At 56.6% G+C, this 23,835-nt stretch overlaps 2 protein-coding genes across 12 annotated transcripts in view; both read left to right on the top strand.

Annotated features, from left to right (window-relative positions):
- The window catches only part of greb1 (growth regulating estrogen receptor binding 1), a 25,118-nt gene extending 7,034 nt beyond the window's left edge, over positions 1 to 18,084 (top strand). For 4 of the 10 annotated variants that reach the window (XM_053865716.1, XM_053865713.1, XM_053865714.1 and 1 more), the window contains 27 exons: positions 1 to 169; positions 297 to 398; positions 1,068 to 1,166; positions 2,115 to 2,240; positions 2,304 to 2,414; positions 2,620 to 2,805; positions 3,448 to 3,575; positions 3,967 to 4,234; positions 4,301 to 4,429; positions 4,523 to 4,918; positions 5,003 to 5,186; positions 5,247 to 5,430; positions 5,502 to 5,638; positions 5,699 to 6,050; positions 6,128 to 6,243; positions 7,995 to 8,200; positions 13,005 to 13,353; positions 13,423 to 13,579; positions 13,635 to 13,737; positions 13,805 to 14,148; positions 14,219 to 14,380; positions 15,320 to 15,684; positions 15,760 to 15,878; positions 16,949 to 17,181; positions 17,315 to 17,515; positions 17,579 to 17,717; positions 17,776 to 18,084. The exon at positions 1 to 169 is cut by the window's left edge and continues 14 nt beyond it. In XM_053865716.1, coding sequence (XP_053721691.1) covers positions 1 to 169; positions 297 to 398; positions 1,068 to 1,166; positions 2,115 to 2,240; positions 2,304 to 2,414; positions 2,620 to 2,805; positions 3,448 to 3,575; positions 3,967 to 4,234; positions 4,301 to 4,429; positions 4,523 to 4,918; positions 5,003 to 5,186; positions 5,247 to 5,430; positions 5,502 to 5,638; positions 5,699 to 6,050; positions 6,128 to 6,243; positions 7,995 to 8,200; positions 13,005 to 13,353; positions 13,423 to 13,579; positions 13,635 to 13,737; positions 13,805 to 14,148; positions 14,219 to 14,380; positions 15,320 to 15,684; positions 15,760 to 15,878; positions 16,949 to 17,181; positions 17,315 to 17,515; positions 17,579 to 17,717; positions 17,776 to 17,939 — 5,229 coding nt within the window. In that variant the 3' untranslated portion in view covers positions 17,940 to 18,084. Of the gene's footprint in view, positions 170 to 296; positions 399 to 1,067; positions 1,167 to 2,114; positions 2,241 to 2,303; positions 2,415 to 2,619; positions 2,806 to 3,447; positions 3,576 to 3,966; positions 4,235 to 4,300; positions 4,430 to 4,522; positions 4,919 to 5,002; positions 5,187 to 5,246; positions 5,431 to 5,501; positions 5,639 to 5,698; positions 6,051 to 6,127; positions 6,244 to 7,994; positions 8,201 to 13,004; positions 13,354 to 13,422; positions 13,580 to 13,634; positions 13,738 to 13,804; positions 14,149 to 14,218; positions 14,609 to 14,719; positions 15,168 to 15,319; positions 15,685 to 15,759; positions 15,879 to 16,948; positions 17,182 to 17,314; positions 17,516 to 17,578; positions 17,718 to 17,775 lie in introns of those variants that run through there. The other 6 variants (XM_053865720.1, XM_053865719.1, XM_053865717.1 and 3 more) reach the window with 6 other exon arrangements.
- Positions 18,085 to 18,896: 812 nt separating this feature from the next.
- On the top strand, positions 18,897 to 23,118 carry si:ch1073-291c23.2 (uncharacterized protein LOC799862 homolog). 2 transcript variants are annotated; one of them, XM_053865839.1, is made up of 7 exons: positions 18,897 to 19,286; positions 20,836 to 20,949; positions 21,037 to 21,150; positions 21,216 to 21,272; positions 21,334 to 21,492; positions 22,748 to 22,861; positions 22,935 to 23,118. In XM_053865839.1, the coding sequence occupies exons 2-7, from the start codon at positions 20,836 to 20,838 to the stop codon at positions 22,983 to 22,985; spliced, it is 609 nt and encodes a 202-aa protein (XP_053721814.1). In that variant the 5' UTR covers positions 18,897 to 19,286; the 3' UTR covers positions 22,986 to 23,118. The 2 variants fall into 2 exon arrangements, with proteins under 2 accessions (XP_053721814.1, XP_053721815.1); XM_053865840.1 differs by lacking the exon at positions 18,897 to 19,286 and adding an exon at positions 20,143 to 20,295.
- The last annotated feature ends 717 nt before the right edge of the window (positions 23,119 to 23,835 follow it).

Below are 23,835 nucleotides of genomic sequence, written 5' to 3'. Positions count from 1 at the left end.
TGTGTCGGCTGCGGAGAGAAGGGCTTCCACTATTTCACCGAGTTCTCTCAACATATGAACCTGAAGCTCAGCAGCCAGCCCATGAAGCAGAAGCACTTGAAATACCACCTGCACAGAAACAGCCAGGGCCTTCTGGTGCGGGGGGCGCCCATCTGCTGGAGGGCACACGGTGAGACCTGCACTTCCTGCCAGCGCAGGAGCCGCTTCTTCACACCTGCAGCAACTCAATTGTTCAAGTCTTCAACGCACATGTCTGGACTCTGCGTGGTCTCATCCAGCATCTTGACAAATTTCAGATGGCCGTGCCAAGGCGCCGGGGTCGAGTCCCGCCAAGAGACACGTGACCTCAGAGCAACACGCACCAAATAAGGCGGCACACGCACCTGGCAGCTGCGCAGGTGAGAGACAACTTCTTCTGGTTGTGGCTCAGAGCGCCTGTGGCCTTCCTGAGCTGCACGGGTCGAGGCCTGGGTCGGTAGCGGGGACTGTTTCAGACGGGGATTAGGTTTGGCACCTCCAGGTACCGTATTGGTGCCGCGCACGGCAGCGACTCCACCAAGTGCACGAGCAGCTCTGCTCAGCCTCCAGCGTGTTTCCAATGACGTTTCATGGAGGTGCAGCTGGAGAGTCTCTGAACCTGAGTCACTGTATTTATCCGGAGGGAAATTGCTTTTCCATCCAACTCCTGCTCAACATATAAGAGTCATGTAGAAACAGAGATGGAATGTCACTCAAACAAACATGCAAGATAAAGACAGAGAACCATCTACTCGATGAACAGTGTATTCACATAAGCAGCTCATCATGGAGTGGCTTGGACTCCCTCACTGTGTCAAGCTCTCTCCTCTCTGACGCCTCAGCCAGTGAGTCCCGCCTCACTCTGCTGCGTGTTTCCAGCCGCTGTTGCTCACACTGCACCGTTCATGCTGGAGATCCCGTCCCATCCAGTGTCAGAACATGTTTATTCATTATGGAGAGGTGCCCGTAGCGTCCGCTGACCCCTGCTGGCCAGGAGCAGCGCACGTGACTGTGCAACTGTGTATTCAGTCAAAGTGATGTCACTTCAGGTGTCGACTCAAACGCTCCGACCGCTGAGGCCGCTCACGTGCCGACGAACGGGAACCACGTGGCGCCCCCCTCCGGACCAGGGAGACCCCAGGCTGCAGGTATGACGTCACCAGAACGTACACGCTGTACAGCTGTTACCAAGACAAGACATCAAGTACTTCCCAGAAGCCACTGGTGTCCCATCCCACCGTGTTTGTTGGGCCCTTGTGCGGTGGCGTCAGTTCAAAGTAACACCAGCTCATGTGATCTCTCTCTGGCTCCGAGAGCCCTGGGGGTGTCATCCTTCACACGTGCGCCTGAGTGTGTGTCTTTTGTCTTCACCGACACTCGAGGCTTTCAGCTCTCCCTCTGTTATTCGTTCCACTCTCTCTTGTTGCTTGTGTCTTTCCACCATAAAGTCGGCAGTAAAGACTTTCTCTGAAGGCAGAGCTTCCTTCCTGTCAGTCAGGCTTTTATTGGGGTGACTTTTATTGGACGCGCTGCTGCATCCCCGCTGAAGGTCTGTGACGATGAGAGGCCACAGTCTGAACGTGGAGAGACACCTCTGTGTGTGTGTGTGTTCGTCCTGTAGCTCTTTGACGACTGGCACTCTCTCAATATTTCTCTGGGTCGCTGACTGTCTAAGAGCTGTGACAGAGAAACCCACTTACAACGTGGCAAAACATGAAGAAGCAGACTGAGAAATGGCTGAGACGATCGCAGTAATGCTAAGAATAGCGACACTCTTGGAACAGAAACGCGGCACTGGTGACACCGGCAGCAACCCGCCGCCGCAACACGCTGCCTCTGAGTCTCGCTTTCTCCCGTTGAGCTGGGGGCGTGGCACCTTTGTCCTCTCAGGTTAGTGGACGCCGCAAGAGGTCCAGGTTACTGTCAGTCCCGGAGTCAGCAGCAAGTTGGTTGGAAATCTGGAAACATTGGGGATGTAATGGGACGCCTCCTGTAGGTGAAGAAAACCTGAGGTCTGCCACTGACTCACAGGAACGTCAGCCTTCTGCAGATGTATTTCACTAACATCTCACTACGACGAGGTCCCTCTTCTTCAGGAGCTCTTGCTGGACCACCCAAAAAGCGGCACAAAGGTTGGTCCCCAGATTCCCACCAGGACACGGTGAAGTCGCCGCCCTCCTCCTCTGCCACTTCACTGCCCCCCGCCCCCCCGACCCGACCAGGTGAGGCAGACACACCTGTGGTGGTGAAGAGTTCTTTGAATGATCCCTGCCGATCCTCCTCAGCAGAGTCGGGGACCCCCGTCTGCTCCTCTCAGGGGGGTCCCCCAGACCCCCCAGTGGCCGTGCCGGAGCAGCTGCTGCACACCTGTGGGCTGCAGCCGGTGCTCTTCACAGGTGAGAACCAGGGGCGACGTCAAGCCTGCAGCACGTTTGCCCCGTTACTTGAGCTAATCTGCACGGTTGCTAACTGTGTGCGGTGTCCTGTGAGCGTCAGGTGAGCAGCCATAAAGCTGCTGCTGCTCGGCCAGGTGACCCTCACCTGCCGGACTCACTCCAGGCGTCTGCTGCAGATGTTGCTGACCTCTGTTGTTTGGCCCAGGTCACGGTGCTCTTCCTCAGCTGACTGGAAACGTGAAGGAGGTCCTGGTCAGTTCTCTCCTCCAGACTTGCTACCTGAGCTCCCAGACGCTGCCCAGGTTCTACCAGCACTATGGACCGTCCCCTATCCAGCCACTGTCCACCGAGATGCAGATCCTGCTCACAGTCTACTACCTGGTTCAGCTCGGTCAGTCCAACACAAGCGGCGAGTTTCTCTGTCCAGCAGGGGGCAGCAGAGGTCCCGGATCTGTCATGTTAGAGCTGCAGCGCTTGAGGCTGAAGAACATCAACCTTGGTCTGATCTTTGACTCCACTCTTTTTGTCCTCGGCCTTGCCTCTTGTTGCTTGGACCAGTGGAGACCACAGCTGCTGTCAATGATTTTTAAATGACAAACATGTGAAATTCCTGAGGTAAAAGGCAACCGGTGAAGTCTTCTCCAGCACTGAGCTCTAGGGGCTTTTCACTCTGCGGATTCTGTCCCGAGACAAAGTGCGTGAACACAAGTGAACCGGGTGGAGAGCTGCACTTGGTCCCGGGGGTCCAGCTCAGGTGACTCGCCTCCAGATGCTGGAAGCTGGGTCTGGACTTCCCTGAGGAACATCTTCTCCATCCTCAGTCATCTCTCTCACCGTGTTCAAGGTGTCGTGAGAGCACCTTCCCACCGCAGGCTCTTTGACATACAGTAGCATGGCTTGTTACGTGTCCTGATCTGAAGTAGTGCTCTTTTTCTCCTTCTCCAAGAAGGAGTGTGGCACGTTCATGCAAGGTGTTTTCTGCTCTGAGTTTCTTTCCCGAAGCAATTTTGAAACTCTGATTTCTTGTGTGAAGGCCCTGATCAAGTTCCGCTGATTGAGGACCTGGAGCAGATTTTCATGAGGTCGTGGAGAGAGTCCCACCTGAGTGAGATCCGGCAGTCCCAGCAGCCTCAGACACAGGGCCGACACTTTGCTGTTGAGGTGACTTCCTTCCTTCCTCCATGTGTCATGGACTTGGAATGTGAATGAGGTCCAAATCACCTCACTGAAGAAGAATTGTGTTGCTTCTCACCCTGCGGCTTCTGTCTCGGGAGTCTGGTCACCTCAGAACGGAGCTGAGCCAGGGCTGGAACAGCAGGTGGCGTTTCACAGCCAAAACTAAACGTGAAAGAGTCTTGTCATGTTGACTGACCTCAGTGTTCTGGGAGTTGTCGACCGCCCAGACAGCCATGTATCATGTTTGTGAGGAGTCGCGCCCAGTCGCCTCTCTCCGGAGACAGAGTCCGCGGTGTGAGAAGCCCCTCAGTGAACTCAGGTGTCCTCGCAAGAGCCTGGAAGTGATGTTGACGTGCATGTTGTCTGCTGCTCCCAGAGCTGCAGTGTCCTGCCTGGAGCGCCGGGGCGTCCCTCCTTCTCGGCGCCCGGCCAGCAGGCCGTGACCCCGGCCCAGCTGCCCTGGCTCGCCCAGCTGGCCGCGTCCTCCAGCGGGGACGGGGTGACGGTGCTGACCGGATCTCTGGCTGAGGCGCTGCAGCAGACCCTCCTCCGGCTGAAGGACGGACACTTCTCCAACACCAGCTACGTGGTCATCATCGCCACGGCCCCCGGACAGGAAACCCAGTCTTGTGTGGTGGTGACAGGTGGGGGTGGCGCTTGTGCCCAGGTGCAGGTTGGGAGCCCTGCTGACGCTTGTGTGCTGGCCGCAGGAAAGCAGCAGTGCCGCGCTCTGGCGGAGGGAATGTTCAGCCCCGGTGACAGTCTGAGAGAGATCAGCCGGCAGCTGTCCACCGCTGCTGCCCAGGAGCTCATCCAGTGCTGCAACTCCCTTGGGCAAGGTAAGTGGAGGACCATCGCCCCCACCCACCCACACACCCGCACGCAGCAAGGTTTCTGGAGGACCACAGCAACTGCAACGTGCTGGTCCTCAGACGGAGACTTGGACTCGCTCCTGGATGATGCTGTGGTGGACAGCAGGGACTCGTCCAGCAGCCCGGTGTCCAGCCAGGAGAAAGGTCTCCAACAGGGGAGCAGCCCCGGAGGCTCCTGCCCAGGTATGAGAGCAGCCTCGGCAGGTGTCAGGCCAGAGGCGGAGCCTCAGCCAGACTCAGCCAGCTGTCTGTCGTCAGAGTACGCGGTGCAGTGGCAGGAGGTGCGGCCCGTCCAGCTGGCGGTGGCCAGGAAGCTCTTGTCCCACGTCTGTGCCATCGCAGACTCCAGCACCCAGAACCTGGACCTGGGCTCCTTCGACAGAGTCAGCTTCCTCATCTTGGTCCCTCCCTCCGAAGTCACCTTCCAGCAGACCGTGCTGCACCTGTGCGCCTCAGGTGAGAGGCGCCTGCCACCATGATGACGCCTTCCTCAGCAGCGGCGCTGAACCCAGGGCCTCCTCCGTCGTGTGTGTGTGGCAGGTGTTCTGCAGGAGCTGGGCAGCCTGGAGCAGGACTCTGGCTCTCAGCAGGATGCTGAGCGCTACGTGGTGAAGATGGATGTGAGGGCGCGGGCTAGGATCCATGGCTTCATCCAGGAAGCCAGCAGCAACTCCTACACGCTGTACATCCTGGTGCATGACCACGCCCACTGGGACATCAGCAGGTGGGAGAAGCCGGCGCGCAGAAGACGGTGGGCTGGAGCTGACCTCCCTCCGCTCTGCAGCGCCTCTTGCAGTGGCTCCGACAGCGGCATCGGTCTGGTGGACCGGCTCCTGAACTCCCGGCAGGTCAAGGACGCTCCCAACATCCTGGTCCTCCACGTCACCTCCTTCCCCTTCGCCCTGCAGACTCAGTGCACCCGCATCAGCCCCTACAACGAGATCCACTGGCCGTCCTCCTTCAGTAACGCAAGTGCTGCCTGCTTCCTCTGTGGTTTTGGCTTTAGTGCTGATGGTCCAGGGCCGATCTGTGTGTGCAGGACGTGGATTTGTACCACGAAAAGACTCTGTACTTCGGCGTGTCGGAGCTTCTGGAGTCGACCCGTCTGGGAGCGGGACTTCCCCTGCTGCGCTGCGACTCGTCTTTCGAGCAGATGGCGTCGTCTCTGGAGGAGAAGTATGGACAGCAGAGCTTCCTACCAGCAGATACCACGGTCAACCATGGCTTTTCCTCCAGGTTCCCTGAGCTGCACAGCACCGTGGTCCGCACCACGCTCCTGGTCCAGCACTACTGCGTGGCTCTGATGGCCGTGTCCGGCCGAGTCAGCGACTGCCACAGCCTGCAGAAGCACACGTCTGTGGAGACGCTGGAGATGGTCCAGGCTCTGCTGAGCGCTGCCCAGCAGTGCCCGGCGCACCACGGCCACATGCTCCTGCTGCGGATCCCGTCCTCTGCCATGGCGGCCTGGGCTCACCGCCGGCTCAGCAGAGTCCGCCGGCAGCTGGGGCTGGAGGAGACCTTCGAAATCATCCTGGGAAGCCCTGGCCACGCCCTGAGTGTGGGCGCCAGCTTCACGGACCAGATCAAGGTGCTTCTGCTTCTCTGTCCCTCGGCCTGTGGAAGCTGTGCCGGGGCTTCACTCTCACTCTCTTGTGCATCATTTAGGTCTGGCTTAAAATCCAGGATGCAGGATGGGTTCCTCGGACGTACCTGGAGCTGGAGGCGCTCCCCTGCATCCTCATACTCTCAGGTGCTGAACCGCTCGGCGAGTCTCTGCCCAGGTAGGACGCTTGCTGACGTCGCGCGTCTGTGGGACAGCACCAGTCAGTCCAGCTGAGCTCGTCGTATTCGCTCGTGTACCTCCATCCATGTGGTCCAACGTCGCACACACTCAGGCCAACACACACACACACTTGTCCTGTTAGGACACGGCACAGTTGGGCTCTCCCCCTGAACCTAACCATCCAAAACACATGGCTCACCTGAACCAAACTAAAACCCACTTAGAATCACCCAGTCATTTGGAGGTTTTCACCTTCAACTTTGCCCTTCACTTGTGGGGACCGCCAAACAGTCCGAACTGAGCCAGTTGCATTCACAAGGAGGAGTTATTCCCTGTGATCCAAGTGTCCAGCCAAATGGACCTTTCAGAGCTCATGTCGTCCTCTCTCTGGTTCAGACTGGTGTTCCTCAGCCCTGTATGAGCCACGACTCACTTCACGAGTGGACGCCACCTCACCAGAGGAAGTGCGCTTGTGCTTAGTCAGAAGTCCTGAGGAAAATCCCTGACAATGATTGAAAACATTGTAGCTCCTGACTCTTGACTCTTTTGGCACGTTATTGGCAGAGACAAAGAACAGAAAATACAGCAGACAATATGGCAAAATGTTTCATGATTTGTTGGAAATGACGATCTGGCATGTGTTTTCAAACTAGCTCGCATGTTTGTGGTCAGTGTCAGTTCGATCTGTTAATGGTATTTAGTAAAATGTCTTATCCACTCAATCATTTCAACAGGATCTAAGTGTGCAAAACTCTAAATAGATTGTTGAAAGAGTCAAATGAAAAAGTTCAGTCCCTGACGTTTTGTCTTTTAGTGGAATAATTGTTGTTTAGCTATGTTTTTCAGAGTTGTCTTCTCCTTCTAGAAAGTGGCTGTCCATCTTTGGCGTGACTTTATTCTGGCTTGGGGAGTTTCCAGACCAATCTAAATTCTTATTTCCGTCTTCACATTTTAGAGCACTTTTATTCGGTTCTGCGTTGAGACTCATCTGTGTTAGCTGTGTTATCTGTGCGGTGCAGACACCATTCTGTTGTGGGGTGAAGTGAGAGGCGCATCAGGGTTAAAGTTGGGCGTTTGACTGGCTTCTTTGCTGTGTGTGTGGGTGGGAAGAGGAGCACCAAGTGACGGAGGAGTCAGCATTGATCTACAGTGGATAGAAAGAACGCCGCCAGTGTATCCACATGGTCTCCTCACGCTGGCTGCTTGGAAACCCGCTCTTTGTTCATGATTGATGATGAATTGTTCATGATTTGATGTCATCATCTCGCCCACCTCCGTCTCTGGACAAAGGAGCTGAAACGGGATCCTTTCCCACAGTATACTGGTGGGAAAACAGAGGTTTAGACTGCAGTCAAAACATTTCCTGGGGATGTGGTACCCATCGTTTTTCTTTTCTTTCACAAGTAAATAGACAAATATAGAACTATAATCTAGTCGTGAAGAGCGCTGTATATTAAGCATGTTAACACTTTGAAGCAAAATAAATAACAAGCAACACAAGAGACAAAATCATTGAACGGTAAACAGGTCAAACCCAGGATGTAAACTTCACTCACTCTTCAATGACTTGTTGTGTGGTCCAGGGGGATCTGGGCTCCAGGTGCACATTGTGATGTCACATTGTCACATTTCAAGTCATCGTCATAACTGTTAACAATAATGACAATTCTCACCATGTATGAGTATGAATGGATAATAAAATGAGGAAGAAAGTGAGCGGCCAATGGATCTAATGACTGCCGTCCTCAGGTCTCTGAAGTACTGCGACCTGCGCGTCATCAGCTGCTCCTACCTCCAGCGCACCAGCCTGGAGCAGGAGCTGGGACTGGCCGCCTACCTGGTGAGGGCCGAGTCCAGCGCGCAGCACAACTGTGGTCCGGGGAGTGACGTCTTGGAGAGTGACGGCGAGAAACTCAGCAGCACGGACAACGAGGAGGAAGAGACGCGTGAGAGTGGTGAGATGAGTGAGAGCGGTGAGATGAGTGAGAGCGGTGAGATGAGTGAGAGCGGTGAGATGGGTGAGAGCGGTGAGATGAGTGAGAGCGGTGAGATGGGTGAGAGCGGTGAGATGAGTGAGAGCGGTGAGATGAGAGAGAGCGGTGAGATGAGTGAGAGCGGTGAGATGAGTGAGAGCGGTGAGATGAGAGAGAGCGGTGAGATGAGTGAGAGCGGTGAGATGAGTGAGAGCGGTGAGATGGGTGAGAGCGGTGAGATGGGTGAGAGCGGTGAGATGAGTGAGAGCGGTGAGATGAGAGAGAGCGGTGAGATGAGTGAGAGCGGTGAGATGAGTGAGAGCGGTGAGATGAGAGAGAGCGGTGAGATGAGTGAGAGCGGTGAGATGAGTGAGAGCGGTGAGATGGGTGAGAGCGGTGAGATGGGTGAGAGCGGTGAGATGAGTGAGAGCGGTGAGATGAGTGAGAGCGGTGAGATGGGTGAGAGCGGTGAGATGGGTGAGAGCGGTGAGATGGGTGAGAGCGGTGAGATGAGTGAGAGCGGTGAGATGAGTGAGAGCGGTGAGATGGGTGAGAGCGGTGAGATGAGAGAGAGCGGTGAGATGAGTGAGATGGGTGAGAGCGGTGAGATGAGTGAGAGCGGTGAGATGAGAGAGAGCGGTGAGATGAGTGAGAGCGGTGAGATGGGTGAGAGCGGTGAGATGAGTGAGAGCGGTGAGATGAGTGAGAGCGGTGAGATGAGTGAGAGCGGTGAGATGAGTGAGAGTGGTGAGATGAGTGAGAGCGGTGAGATGAGTGAGAGCGGTGAGATGAGTGAGAGCGGTGAGATGAGAGAGAGCGGTGAGATGAGAGAGAGCGGTGAGATGGGTGAGAGCGGTGAGATGAGAGAGAGCGGTGAGATGAGTGAGAGCGGTGAGATGGGTGAGAGCGGTGAGATGAGTGACAGCGGTGAGATGAGTGAGAGCGGTGAGATGGGTGAGAGCGGTGAGATGGGTGAGAGCGGTGAGATGAGTGAGAGCGGTGAGATGAGAGAGAGCGGTGAGATGAGTGAGAGCGGTGAGATGAGTGAGAGCGGTGAGATGAGAGAGAGCGGTGAGATGAGTGAGAGCGGTGAGATGAGTGAGAGCGGTGAGATGGGTGAGAGCGGTGAGATGGGTGAGAGCGGTGAGATGAGTGAGAGCGGTGAGATGAGTGAGAGCGGTGAGATGAGTGAGAGCGGTGAGATGGGTGAGAGCGGTGAGATGAGTGAGAGCGGTGAGATGAGTGAGAGCGGTGAGATGAGTGAGAGCGGTGAGATGGGTGAGAGCGGTGAGATGAGTGAGAGCGGTGAGATGAGTGAGAGCGGTGAGATGAGTGAGAGCGGTGAGATGAGTGAGAGAGGTGAGATGAGTGAGAGCGGTGAGATGAGTGAGAGCGGTGAGATGAGTGAGAGCGGTGAGATGGGTGAGAGCGGTGAGATGAGAGAGAGCGGTGAGATGAGTGAGATGGGTGAGAGCGGTGAGATGAGTGAGAGCGGTGAGATGAGAGAGAGCGGTGAGATGAGTGAGAGCGGTGAGATGGGTGAGAGCGGTGAGATGAGAGAGAGCGGTGAGATGAGTGAGAGCGGTGAGATGGGTGAGAGCGGTGAGATGAGTGAGAGCGGTGAGATGAGTGAGAGCGGTGAGATGAGAGAGAGCGGTGAGATGAGTGAGAGCGGTGAGATGGGTGAGAGTGGTGAGATGAGTGAGAGCGGTGAGATGAGTGAGATGAGAGAGAGCGGTGAGATGAGAGAGAGCGGTGAGATGAGTGAGAGCGGTGAGATGAGAGAGAGCGGTGAGAGCGGTGAGATGAGTGAGAGCGGTGAGATGAGTGAGAGCGGTGAGATGAGTGAGAGCGGTGAGATGAGTGAGAGCGGTGAGATGAGTGAGAGCGGTGAGATGGGTGAGAGCGGTGAGATGAGTGAGAGCGGTGAGATGAGTGAGAGCGGTGAGATGAGTGAGAGCGGTGAGATGAGTGAGAGCGGTGAGATGAGTGAGAGAGGTGAGATGAGTGAGAGCGGTGAGATGAGTGAGAGCGGTGAGATGAGTGAGAGCGGTGAGATGGGTGAGAGCGGTGAGATGAGAGAGAGCGGTGAGATGAGTGAGATGGGTGAGAGCGGTGAGATGAGTGAGAGCGGTGAGATGAGAGAGAGCGGTGAGATGAGTGAGAGCGGTGAGATGGGTGAGAGCGGTGAGATGAGAGAGAGCGGTGAGATGAGTGAGAGCGGTGAGATGGGTGAGAGCGGTGAGATGGGTGAGAGCGGTGAGATGAGTGAGAGCGGTGAGATGAGAGAGAGCGGTGAGATGAGTGAGAGCGGTGAGATGAGTGAGAGCGGTGAGATGAGAGAGAGCGGTGAGATGAGTGAGAGCGGTGAGATGAGTGAGAGCGGTGAGATGGGTGAGAGCGGTGAGATGGGTGAGAGCGGTGAGATGAGTGAGAGCGGTGAGATGAGTGAGAGCGGTGAGATGAGTGAGAGCGGTGAGATGGGTGAGAGCGGTGAGATGGGTGAGAGCGGTGAGATGAGTGAGAGCGGTGAGATGAGTGAGAGCGGTGAGATGGGTGAGAGCGGTGAGATGAGTGAGAGCGGTGAGATGAGTGAGAGCGGTGAGATGAGTGAGAGCGGTGAGATGAGTGAGAGAGGTGAGATGAGTGAGAGCGGTGAGATGAGTGAGAGCGGTGAGATGAGTGAGAGCGGTGAGATGGGTGAGAGCGGTGAGATGAGAGAGAGCGGTGAGATGAGTGAGATGGGTGAGAGCGGTGAGATGAGTGAGAGCGGTGAGATGAGAGAGAGCGGTGAGATGAGTGAGAGCGGTGAGATGGGTGAGAGCGGTGAGATGAGAGAGAGCGGTGAGATGAGTGAGAGCGGTGAGATGGGTGAGAGCGGTGAGATGAGTGAGAGCGGTGAGATGAGTGAGAGCGGTGAGATGAGAGAGAGCGGTGAGATGAGTGAGAGCGGTGAGATGGGTGAGAGTGGTGAGATGAGTGAGAGCGGTGAGATGAGTGAGATGAGAGAGAGCGGTGAGATGAGAGAGAGCGGTGAGATGAGTGAGAGCGGTGAGATGAGAGAGAGCGGTGAGATGAGTGAGAGCGGTGAGATGAGTGAGAGCGGTGAGATGAGTGAGAGCGGTGAGATGGGTGAGAGCGGTGAGATGAGTGAGAGCGGTGAGATGAGTGAGAGCGGTGAGATGAGTGAGAGCGGTGAGATGAGTGAGAGCGGTGAGATGAGTGAGAGAGGTGAGATGAGTGAGAGCGGTGAGATGAGTGAGAGCGGTGAGATGAGTGAGAGCGGTGAGATGGGTGAGAGCGGTGAGATGAGAGAGAGCGGTGAGATGAGTGAGAGCGGTGAGATGAGTGAGAGCGGTGAGATGAGAGAGAGCGGTGAGATGAGTGAGAGCGGTGAGATGGGTGAGAGCGGTGAGATGAGAGAGAGCGGTGAGATGAGTGAGAGCGGTGAGATGGGTGAGAGCGGTGAGATGAGTGAGAGCGGTGAGATGAGTGAGATGGGTGAGAGCGGTGAGATGGGTGAGAGCGGTGAGATGAGTGAGAGCGGTGAGATGAGTGAGAGCGGTGAGATGAGAGAGAGCGGTGAGATGAGTGAGAGCGGTGAGATGAGTGAGAGAGGTGAGATGAGTGAGAGCGGTGAGATGAGTGAGAGCGGTGAGATGAGTGAGAGCGGTGAGATGGGTGAGAGTGGTGAGATGGGTGAGAGCGGTGAGATGAGTGAGAGCGGTGAGATGAGTGAGATGAGAGAGAGCGGTGAGATGAGTGAGAGCGGTGAGATGAGTGAGAGCGGTGAGATGAGTGAGAGCGGTGAGATGAGAGAGAGCGGTGAGATGAGTGAGAGCGGTGAGATGGGTGAGAGCGGTGAGATGAGTGAGAGCGGTGAGATGAGTGAGAGCGGTGAGATGAGTGAGAGCGGTGAGATGGGTGAGAGTGGTGAGATGGGTGAGAGCGGTGAGATGAGTGAGAGCGGTGAGATGAGTGAGATGAGAGAGAGCGGTGAGATGAGTGAGAGCGGTGAGATGAGTGAGAGCGGTGAGATGAGTGAGAGCGGTGAGAGCGGTGAGATGAGTGAGAGCGGTGAGATGAGTGAGAGCGGTGAGATGAGTGAGAGCGGTGAGATGGGTGAGAGTGGTGAGATGGGTGAGAGCGGTGAGATGAGTGAGAGCGGTGAGATGAGAGAGAGCGGTGAGATGAGTGAGAGCGGTGAGATGGGTGAGAGCGGTGAGATGAGTGAGATGAGTGAGAGCGGTGAGATGAGTGAGATGAGTGAGAGTGGTGAGATGAGTGAGATGAGAGAGAGCGGTGAGATGAGTGAGAGCGGTGAGATGAGTGAGAGCGGTGAGATGAGTGAGAGCGGTGAGATGAGTGAGAGCGGTGAGATGAGTGAGAGCGGTGAGATGAGTGAGAGCGGTGAGATGAGTGAGATGAGAGAGAGCGGTGAGATGAGTGAGAGCGGTGAGATGAGTGAGAGCGGTGAGATGAGTGAGAGCGGTGAGAGCGGTGAGATGAGTGAGAGCGGTGAGATGAGTGAGAGCGGTGAGATGAGTGAGAGCGGTGAGATGGGTGAGAGTGGTGAGATGGGTGAGAGCGGTGAGATGAGTGAGAGCGGTGAGATGAGAGAGAGCGGTGAGATGAGTGAGAGCGGTGAGATGGGTGAGAGCGGTGAGATGAGTGAGATGAGTGAGAGCGGTGAGATGAGTGAGATGAGTGAGAGCGGTGAGAGTGGTGAGAGTGGTGAGATGTGAGCGCTCGATGTCCGTCCTCCTCACGCACCTGTCCTCTGCAGCAGAGTCTCCAGGGTCCTCCGGCCAGATGCAGCAGTCCCGTCCCAACTCTGCTCCGAGCAGCTCAGACTCGGGCCTGAAGCCTCAGCCACCTCCAGCTCCCCACCACAGAAGCCTCCTGCAGGGTCAGCCTGCTGCTGTCCAGCAGTCCAAGTCCTCCTCCTCTGACTGCTCGTCCGGAGCCTCGTCTCCCAGCCGGAGCTGCTCCTGGGCCCGGGGAGTGGCCCGGCCGCCCGCGGTGCTCCTGCCTCGCTCGCTCTACGACGTCATCACTGCCAGCGACGGCAGCGGGCTTCCTCGCTGCACCTCCTTCCTGCCGCACGCGTCTGTGGCCTGGGCCAGTAGCTTCAGGTGATGCCCCTCCCTCCCTCCCCCCTGTCGGTCTGTGCTCCCCTCTAATGTCATCAGCTCCCCCCCCAGGCCGCTCCTCAGTAAGATGATGACGTGCACAGAGCAGTCGCTGTATTACCGCCAGTGGACGGTGCCACGGTCGCAGCACATGGACAGCAACAATCGCACTGAAGGGCGGAGCGACAACTTCCACCCCCGCAGGCTGCTGCTCAGCGGCCCCCCCCAGGTGAGTCCCCTGCCCCAGGTGTGTGTCTCTGCGTGACACGTCCTTCCCTGCTCAGGTGGGGAAGACGGGAGCGTACCTGCATTTCCTTGGAATTCTGTCCCGGATGCTCATCAGACTAATGGAGGTGGACATCTACGACGAGGAGGACATCAACATCAGTCAGTTGCAGGGACCGTTGGCCCCCCCCTCCACCAGGAGGTTCTCACACATGGCTGTTTTCTTCAGACTCCGCCTCTGAGGAAGCGCTCTTCAACCCGGTCAACCTGCCCTGGCCCAATGCTGAGGTTTTGAAGAGCGCCCCCTTCGACTACACAGTCCACCACCCCAAGTATGAGGACATCAGCGCGGTGTTCTGCCCAGGATTCAGGCCCGGCCCCAGTGGTACGTCGTCTGGTGTTGGGTTGCGCTGGTCTGAAGTTAAAGCGCTCAATTCCCCAGCGCCGCGGCAGGAGGACGTGTATCTCCGCAGGCGGACCACCAGAATCAAGCTGTCCAAGTACGCAGCCTACAACACCTATCACCACTGTGAGCAGTGTCACCAGTACCTGGGCTTCCACCCACGCTACCAGGTGAGTGACGGCCTCGCCGCATCCGCCGCTGAGCTTTGACCCCGGTGCCGGCTCCGTCCTTGCTCCTCAGATGCAGGAGTCCACTCTGCACGCCTTCTCCTTCACACACCTGCTGCTGGGCCAAGAGATCCAGCTCTACTTCATCATACCCAGGTCCAAGGAGCACTTCTTCAGGTTCAGCCACCCGGGAGGGCGACTGGAGAGCATGAGGCTGCCGCTGGCCTCTGACTTGGTGAGTGCCTCCTTCAGAAGTGTTGGTGTTGGCGATGTCACTTCCCCCGGCAGAGGGAGCAGATTCCAGATGTTGCTGGCATGGAACGTTGAACAACAGTAGAATTGATGGAGTATTAACTGAGCCTTCCTCCTGTAACTCTTCACGCGCTCTGCCTTGAGACCACAACACCGTCGGCCCAGTGCTGGGCTCCTGGTGCTCTCGTCATGCTAGGGATCCGTTTCAAAGGTGAGGAGCTGAGGCTCTGCTTCATGCTTCATGTCACGTCCAGGGCGTCACATGATCATCGCCGCGATGCGTGATTGGATGAAAGTTATGATCTCATGCGTTCTGACATAGAAATGAAGCTTATTTCATCTCAATGAATGGCACTGACGCGGAGTTAACTCCGGAGTCATGGCGGATGATCCCCACATCTGACCTGAGTGGAGCTGAAAGGAAGCTGTTCCCAGCGGCAGAGTGGCCAGTCATGTGACCGACACTGTCCCGAAGGTTCCTCAGAAGAAGCTGAGAGACGCACAGCGTCGGAGAACGGCTGCTCCTCCGAGCTACATTCAGACCAGGCACAAAATGAATTGCAAGTCAACTCAGCTTGAGCACGATTAAGAATGATACAACAGTTGAATCTGTTTGTCAGTCGATTACTTTATAATCTCAACTTTTCTGGATCAGTGGGATGAGCGATTCTGCTGGCCGCAGGGCAAGCTGGCCGCTCATGGTGATGGTCAGCAGCAGGCTGGAACAGAGGTCCACGTCTGTTCGGCGTGTGAATGAAGCGTAACGGGACGTGAGTTGATCTGTAATTGTGATGAGCCCTGAGTGCTCCCCAGAGCTGCTCCCTCAGCAGGTGCAGTTCTCCATGTCAGGGGTCCGTGGGTGGAGCCACAGTCCGGAGGCAGGGGCCGGCTCCCGGTGTAATGTTCTCCTGACGTTCCTCAGAACCCGGACGGCATCAAGACTCCCATCTTCACGCCGACCACCGGCCATCACGAGCACGGCCTCTTCAACCTCTTCCATGCCATGGACGGGGCCTCGCACCTTCACATCCTGGTGGTGAAGGAGTACGAGATGGCCATCTACAAGAAGTACTGGCCCAACCACGTCCTGCTGGTGCTTCCCGCCATCTTCAACGGAGCCGGCATCGGAGCAGCCCACTTCCTCATCAAGGAGCTCTCCTATCACAACCTGGAGCTGGAGCGGAAGCTGCGGGGGGAGGAGCGGGGTGCTCCCGCGGCGGACGTGTGGCCCTTCATCGTGGTGGCCGACGACTCCTGCGTCATGTGGAACGCGGCGGAGCCCTGTGGGTAGGTGTGGCTGTCAGTGGCGCTGCGTCTGCTGGGTGAGCGCCGCTGAGCTCCGCTCCTCTCTGTGTCCCACAGTGGAGCAGCAGAGCGGCCCGCCTCCCTGAAGCAGGTCCTGCAGCACATGGAGAGCAGCCCGGACCTCAGCCACTACGCCCTGTGTGGACTCAGGAAGTGGAGCGCCCGGGGAGTCACAGGTCAGCTGCTTTTCACTGACTCACGCTTGAAGCCATCTGCCGTCGTGAGAGTGACAACGAAAAGTCTTCCTCACAAGTACAGTGGAATCTCGCTTCCTGACCACAATCCCTTCCAGACGGCCGTTCAAGAGAGTTTGTTCGAAATCTGAATCGATTTTTCCCCTTACAATGAATGGAACTGATGCGTTCCAAGCCTTAAAACAGGCTTTTGTAGGAGTGACTGTAGAGTGTAGAGTGCTGCAGGTGCGCTGTTCCTCTATGTGTGTGGCCGCTGCATGTGGGAGGGGTTGCCGAGTGAGTGACGTCTCTCCAGAAGGGAAGAGGTGCCCGGTGCGTGTCCAGCTCTGAATGTGCGCTTCTGTGCAGTTTGGCTGTGACAAAGTCATAAACCAAGTCACGCTCTGTCCCGGACTGGCCTCATCCCTGTCCCAGCTCCAGCCCACAACAGGACATCAAACCCTGGAGTGAGCGCTCCAGCACCTCCCTGTGACACTCGACCACGGTCCAGGAAAGGTTTGACACCTCAGTATGAAGAGAAAACAGTCAGTAACAGGACACGTCTGCACACAGAGGCTGCGTTATACACAATAACAGAGCACGTCGTGGCTCAGCTGATAGGTCTGCGCAAAAAATCTCAAACTTTTAATTCGTACTCCGATTTGTTTGAACTCTGGGACGTTAAACGGAGAGCGGGCTGTATGTCCCACCCAATGTGGCCCCGCCTGGAACTGGTCCAGTTGGGTGCACCTCAGGGCAGGAGCTCATGTGTGGGACCATCGTTCCGGGGCTCTGGACACAAAACAAGGTCTTGTTTTTGACTGCAGAAACGTCTGTCTTTCACCTTCCGCTCTACGGAGGGTGGAGGCCCCGACCCCAGTCAGGTCGTTAACCAGAGGCGGAGCATAACATTCATCCACCAGATGAGGAGAAAAGGAAGGGAAGCAGGCGCTAGGTGTGGAGTGTTGACGCTCCCTAACTTGTGACCCGCCCCCAGCCAACTCGGAGACGCTGCCAAGCCTGTAGGGAGGTGAAGGGACAGCACTGAACCGAGTCGGACGCTGTGTCTGCAGGTTTGAAACAGGCAGACTCCTTTTCCAGAGGTCATCTCCACGACTTCCTCCTCCTCAATGTGGAGCGCTGTCAGGGCGTCCAGTACGACCAGAAGCGATTCACCTGTCACGACGTGGACTTCACCCTGCGGCTGCACAGCGCCGGGCTGCTCGTCTGTCGCTTCGACCGCTTCAGCGTGATGAAGAAGCAGATCCCCATCGGAGGCTTCCGGACCTTCATCATCAAGACCAAGGTGCGGGACCGCGCGCGCCACTCCTGTCCTGCCGGAGTCCTGAACTCCAGCGCTGGTCTCGGTTTAGTCCTAAAATGGCGTTCAGTCGGCCACTAGACGGCGCCCGGGTTCTGAGGTGGATCTGTGTCAGCAGGTGACGGACGTGCCGACGTCAGTGGGCCCCCCGCAGTACGTCTGCGCCCCCGACAGCAAACACCTGTTCCTGGCGACGCCTGCTCAGCTGCTGCTGGAGAAGTATCTGCAAAGCACCGGCCACAAGCTCTTTCCTCTCAGCACCAGCAACTACTCGCAGCCGGTTCTGTCTGTGGACTGCTACCTCAACCTGGGCCCCGAGGTGCGCACAGGTGAGCGCGACGGCAGCGCAGGTGTGAAAGTGACACAGCCCTCCCTCCTGCAGGTGACGCTGTGCTTCGTCAGCTCCAGACCACACGCCGTCAACATCAGCAGCGCTGGGCTGCTGTTCAGCGGCCTCCTGCTCTGCTTCCCCGATGCCTTCGTCACTCCGTCTTTCCTCAAGAGGTTCTCCTTCATCGAAGGTACGAGGCTGTTCTCTTGTGGCTCACGCAGCTGATCTCAGCGTCCTGCCCCACACAGGAGCAACTCTGTGCGTCATCAGCGCCGACCGCAGCTCGCTGAGGCAGACTGTGGTCAGACTGGAGCTCGAGGAGGAGTGGAGGTTCAGGCTCAGTGACGAGTTCCAGACCGCTAATGCCAAAGAGGACCGACCCATTTTCTTTCTGACGGGGAGACACATCTGACGGCTCCCTCGTCGGCTCAGGGAGGAGCGCCTCCGGCTGGTGCCCCGCCAAGCCTGTGGTGGAGCGTGTGCGTCGGTGTTTTCACTTTGTCTAAATGTAAATATCCTCTGTGCTGTGAACACGTTTGTGGCTGCTGCACTCTGGCTCTCCTGTGTCTCATTGGTGTGGAGTCTGATCGCTGCTCCACTCTGCTTCACTTTGGTGCTGTGGCCCACAAGAGGCCGAGCAGCTCAGGAGGCCCGGTCCCTGCATGATGTCCATCGTCCTCGCCTCCGCAGTGGCCACATCTCACGGCGGAGACGGGTGACTAGTGGAAGCTGCTGAGAGGCCGTGGCTGCTCCTGGTGCGCACGAGCTCGTCTGAACAAGGCAGACATTCCTGTGAGCGAGCGGCTCAGGAACCACGACCAGGACGAAAGAACAATAGCTCACAGCCAGTTTTTTCCACACCTCGGACCTCCAGGGGGCGCTGGCCCGGCCAACCGTGTCAAGGCAGGACCTCGGTGTGTCTCCGTTTTCCAAAACACACTTCATCCTGGAAGTGGAGCCTGTCGTTGACGTGTGTCTTCTGATGCAAGAAAACATCCACAGTTGTTCCTGTAACAAGAAAACAGTATTCCAAACCAAAACAGCAACTATCCCTGAGAAGACCATTGAGCTGGAACAAACTCCGCAGACGTCATTAACCCTTGCACGCTGCTTTGTCTGGGGAAGCGTGTGCCCACCCAGTCCGCCCTGGCTGACCTCAACACCGTCCCGCTCATCCGCCCAGCTCACAGGTGCGATTCAGGAAGTGGTCGCTTCCAGAGTTGACTTACGGCAGCTGGTTCTATTTAGTTCCACCGTCCTCCCACCCCACACACGTGGGCTTCCTTATCAAATCTCAAGGATCGTGAAGGCTCGCGCTCAAGAACGCAAAGTCCTTTCAAGTCAGTTACATTCCTGCTGCTCCACTCAGCCGCGCTGGACAGACAGACAGGGTCTCTCTTTAATCCCTCACCCTCTCCCCAGCCTCTCTGCCTAAACCACGCACGGACCGGGACTCTGACCCTGACTGCGACCCAGTTGGACTCATCCAGTTGTCTTAAAGTCTTGTGCTCAAATCGAGTGTTAAACTTGTTGGGACCGGTCTGAGCTGAGCCAGATGTCCTCACAATGGGGTGTTTTCTCCCATGACTGAGCTTCGCGGGAAAGGATCAACAAGTTGCCGACCACAACAGAGTCTGCAGCTCCAGATGACCAACTCGTTCCGAACTTCTCACGCGCGCTCTCGCCCAGTGAAACGGGCTGCGTCACAGGCAGAACCAGAAGGGAACCGCCGAGGAGGGAGCGCTCGTCTCTGACCAAGGTCTGGCATGTTTTCCTCCGTGTTGATGATGGCACATGCAGTCGGGAGCGCGGCGGCGCGAGCGTCGCTCGTGTTTCCGTCGCTCTTCTCCACCCGCTCGCGTGGCGCTGCTTCTGCGTTTTCACCTCCGAAACTCGCGCCGCTCGCGCTTCACGCCCCAACGCTTCCAGCAGTGGCGACATGTGCGCGAGTCTCCCCAGCGCACGTGAGCGTGACCTGTATCGGCGGGAGAGCCGCGTCTCTTCAGCAGCTCCGCTTTGTTCTCTCAGGCTCTCGTGGGACGGTGGATGCGTGTGCGCGCGCGCGCGCGCGTCGGCCTGAGTTGACTCCACATCAGCACACGCACGTCAGCAGCTCCGCTTTGTTCTCTCAGGCTCTCGTGGGACGGTGGATGCGTGTGCGCGCGCGCGCGCGCGTCGGCCTGAGTTGACTCCACATCAGCACACGCACGTCTGCGCACTTGCGTGTGGGTTATGTCCATGTTAACAGTGCAGGGGAGTGACGGGACACAGCTGTCCGGAGTTTAAACCGACAGCACGGGACCCGAGTCTCTCCTGGTGACGTGGTGAAGGCGGAGTCAGGAAGAAGAACGGCAAACTGGTGGGGTTAGAAGAGAAAGGCCCGTGCAGGGAAGAGCCTGCGGTGCCTCAGCCACGTGACCTGTGACTGGCCCGGGGGCTTCTGAAGCTTCGAGGTTCCCCACACATTTAGAATGACCAGGAAGTTGGTCCTGCCCAGACGTGATCTTTGTGTTTGAGGTTGCAGTGCGCTCTGAACCGAGGGAGTGGACGTGGGCTGTGGGGCGTCCCCCACCCCCTCCTCTCCAGTCAAAACAGGATCTGGCCCAGTGCACGCCTTCAACTGAGCCAACACTCACGGAGCTGCAGGCTGGAGTCATAGTCACCATTGTTTTTATTCTCCAAACTCCCCCCTCTGCTTCTCACACACGTCTGACCATCATCGTATCCTACAGCCGGGGAAAACAACAGGAATAAAGACATCTTCAGAGGTGATCCTGGCTTTGGTGCCGTGGCACATGTTGTGGACGTAAATGTTAGGCGTGTGGGAGAAAGTCTCACCGGGTCCCTCATGACAAAAGACCTGGTAAATGTGCCAGATGTGGCGTCATCACGCCGCGGCACTCGTCGACAGATTTGGCGACGCGACGCAGCGCCCGGACAGCAGACTTCCACACATCACCTCCACACACTTTTGACTGGAAAGTTAGAAAAAGCAAGCTCTGAATGGAAGCAGGCGTTGCTGCGTCGTAGCTAACGTCACTTGCGTTTGAGATTGTGGAAGGTGTTTTGACGTGAGCGCATGGCAGCTCGCCTCGCACGTGACCTCAAGACAGGCGTCACGCTCGCTCCTGCTCACCCCTGCCCTGCCTCCATGCAAGGCAGATGTTCTAGAAGTCTGGCTCTGTCAAAGGAAAACCATTTGTTAGCAGCACTGAGCCGTGGCTTCAGTGAGAGGAGCTTCTCTCAAGAGAGCTGTGCTGGTGGGACAAGACTTTCCAACCTGTATTTTCCCTCTCCACTGCGTCCAGATGCCTGCCGAGCTCTACAGTGTCCGAGGGCCAGAGGATGCCGCTCAGGGGACCACAGTGGGTGGCCGCAAGCCGCTGCACCGCTTCATCAAGGGCCAGCCCAAGGTCATGGGGGTGAGGCCTCTCTCCCTCTATCTCTCCCCCTCTCTCTCTCTCCCCTCCTGATGCACAGGCTGACCTCTTCCTGGCTGCTCGCCTCAGATCGTGGTGATGATCCTGGGCGCCACCTTCCTCATGGTCTCCATCGCCATCGTCGACCACTATTCTTTCAACCTCTGGTCTGTCATCGCACCGTGGCTCATTCATGGAGTGCTGGTACTGAGCCCAACACGACCAGGCCCCCTGCTGGCCCTTTCTAAAAGTGTCCTCTCTCCGTCCAGTTTGTGCTGAGCGGGATCCTCTTTGTCTTGACGGAGCACAACCCCACCAAGAAGACGGTAGGTCACACGAGCGGCGGCGCTCCTGCCGCGGCCACTGACGCTCCGGCTCTCCGGGCAGGTGACCATCTCTCTGGCTCTGAGCATCGTCTCTGTGCTGGGAGGCTTCTGGACCATCATCACCCTCCTGCCTGACGTCATGCACAAGGCCATGTTCAGACACTACGGCTGGTACGGCAACAGGACCACCACTGAAGAAATGTGGGCGGCTCGCGCTGAGGTTTGGATTTTTTTTTTTTTTTCGCTTTTCTCTTTCACCTCCTGCTCGAGTCTGATCGGTTAGTGTTTTTCTTGGAGGTGGCGGGTGAGAAAAACTGCTGGGGGAGAGCAAGTCTCTCTGCTGCCCCCTGCTGGCCACGTGTGCAGACCAGGGACGGGCGATATGGGCAGAAAAAGTCTTCAGCATAAATGTTATTATTTCACGATCAGGATCAATCCATGTTCCTTCTCCTCCATGTGTTGGACACTAGTGTCTCTCTGTCTGATGATGGAACTCAGGAGTGGAGTTTGTCTCCAACACCATGGTTTGTTGATGTCTCAATAGAAGAGTGAACTCTGCAGTGCAGAGATGAGAAACTCAATGTTTCAGGTCTCTGGTAGAAGCCGCTGGTGTCTGACAGGCTGCTCTGCCAGCTTTTATTTAGGGGTTAAACTGAGCCGTCTGTCTGTCTGCTGTGTCTCATGTCTCTGAACAGTTGAACTATGGAGCAGTCTGGACACATTTGCTAGATGCTGCTGGAGAAACATGAGAAACCATCAGGTGAAGAAATGATCATGGAGTCAGAGTCTATTCTCCAGATCATGATCCAAACTGTCAGTCCTTTGTCTTGTGGGATGAAAAACCTTCTCACAATTCTCTCTCCTAAAATGCTTGTTCTCCATGGCCTTATTGAAGATGTCACTCAGACTTTGAGGCTTTAGAATTTGTTGACGGCCCCTAACTGATGGCGGCTCCTAGCATTAGCGCTGCCTGTGAGAGTGTGTCCTCCATCAGTGAAGCCTCATGGGGACGCGGAAGAGGACGCCACCGCCGCCAATATCCAAGTGTTGTCACCTTGGCAGCGGGAGAGCTGCATGTGTTGATGTGAACCAAGGCAGAGGAGCGCCTCAGAGAACCTGTGAGGACCACTCCATCTCATCAAAGAAACAGGGATCCAGAGAGTCAGAGTCCACCAGTGTCATGATCAAAGGTTCAAACTACCATGGTGAAGCACAGTCCACCACTCTCTCCACAACTGTCACACGCCGGAGAGCGCACCGTCTCCTGGTGTTCACGTGTGCAGGTCCAATGCAGCCAGTGAGCGGCGTGTTTATCCAGTTTAAGGTGAGATGCAGGGTGGTCATGGTGGAGGTGGTGTTTGGTGGGATATGGTGCACCAGTGCATCAGTCATCGACCGTCCCTAGTGCGGACGCAGAGTTGCAGTGGCACACGTCTCTTGAATGTGGAGCTCTAATCCGCCAACTGTGTCTGCAGAAAATGTCGATCACGGTGGAAGCCATCGTCCTCTTCTACAGTCTGGTGGGTGTCATCATTTTCATCATCATGTCCACGCTGGCTGGGACTGCCCTTCGCTCCTCCAAGAGTCAGGTAACCTGAAGCTGCTGGTCCAGCTGAGGCCATGTTTCGGACACGTTGAGGAGGCTGCCCTCTGCCTTTGCAGGCCATCATCGTGATGTCCAGCGCACCGGGGGACCCCGCCGCGCAAGGCTGAAGAGCCAGGCCTCCGCCTCCTCCTCTGCTTATAGTCAACTGCTCCCAGCTAGCCAGGGTGTCTGCAGACCAGACGGACGTCGCTTTGTTGCTTTTTTGTTCAGCCAAACCAAATAAAAATGATGGCAAAGGTTGATGATGTCACACGTGCATCAAGGAGAAAACGTGGCAGTGCAGTGAGTTCGACCTGTGGCTGAGACAAACAACTACCTTAACAGTTGTGCACCTGGAGGAGCAAACAGCCCAAAGACCCTTGAGAGAGCAGCCTGTGGCTCCGTTCTCCCAACCAAAGGGAGAGCGTGTCCTGTAGATAGATGTTTCATGCCTGTAGATTCTCACCGACGGCATCAAAGTGAAGTGAAAACATGTTTTATGTTGTAGAGTCTGCCGGCCGACTGCCGCTGTGCTCACTCCCTCCATGAGCTTCTCAGCGTCTGGCACGGTTTTCCATCAGTCTTGTGTTGAGCACTTGCAGGTCCCTCTGCCGTCACTCTGTGGTCAGCTCCTCTGGTGACGGTGCAGGCCTGGAGGTGTTGGGGTGGTCCGACTAAAGCCAAGGCGTGTGGCTGCAGGACGCTGTGGCAGCCATGCTGGAGAAGCCACATCATCACGCCTCCTCCTCAGTGGCATGTGGAGCCACTCCTGCACCTTTTCTGCTGCGGCGGGAACCAAAGATCTCAAAGTTGGACTCTTCAGATCAGCGCCCAGGTTTCCACGCCTCTGATGTCCGTTCCTCGTGAGTCTGGGCCCATGAAGGCCTGACTGGCTGACAAGAGCGGCGTCTGCTGCTGGAACTCTGTGTGGCGTTCACCTGCTCTGTGATCCGAGCTGCTGATCACTTCAGGCTGCTG

This window comes from Synchiropus splendidus, chromosome 5 (genome assembly GCF_027744825.2).
Source record: "Synchiropus splendidus isolate RoL2022-P1 chromosome 5, RoL_Sspl_1.0, whole genome shotgun sequence".
Classification (NCBI taxonomy): domain Eukaryota; kingdom Metazoa; phylum Chordata; class Actinopteri; order Syngnathiformes; family Callionymidae; genus Synchiropus; species Synchiropus splendidus.
Note: the sequence above shows the minus strand (reverse complement) of the source record. Positions and strands in the feature narration are given on the sequence as shown.

Bases quoted from the DNA above. Each gene is read 5' to 3' on its own strand.
- si:ch1073-291c23.2 (XM_053865839.1), top strand. From the start codon at position 20,836: ATGCCTGCCGAGCTCTACAGTGTCCGAGGGCCAGAGGATGCCGCTCAG. The intron at 21,493-22,747 runs GTTTGGATTTTT...CTGTGTCTGCAG, and splicing joins TGTGGGCGGCTCGCGCTGAG to AAAATGTCGATCACGGTGGA. The intron at 22,862-22,934 runs GTAACCTGAAGC...CTGCCTTTGCAG, and splicing joins TTCGCTCCTCCAAGAGTCAG to GCCATCATCGTGATGTCCAG.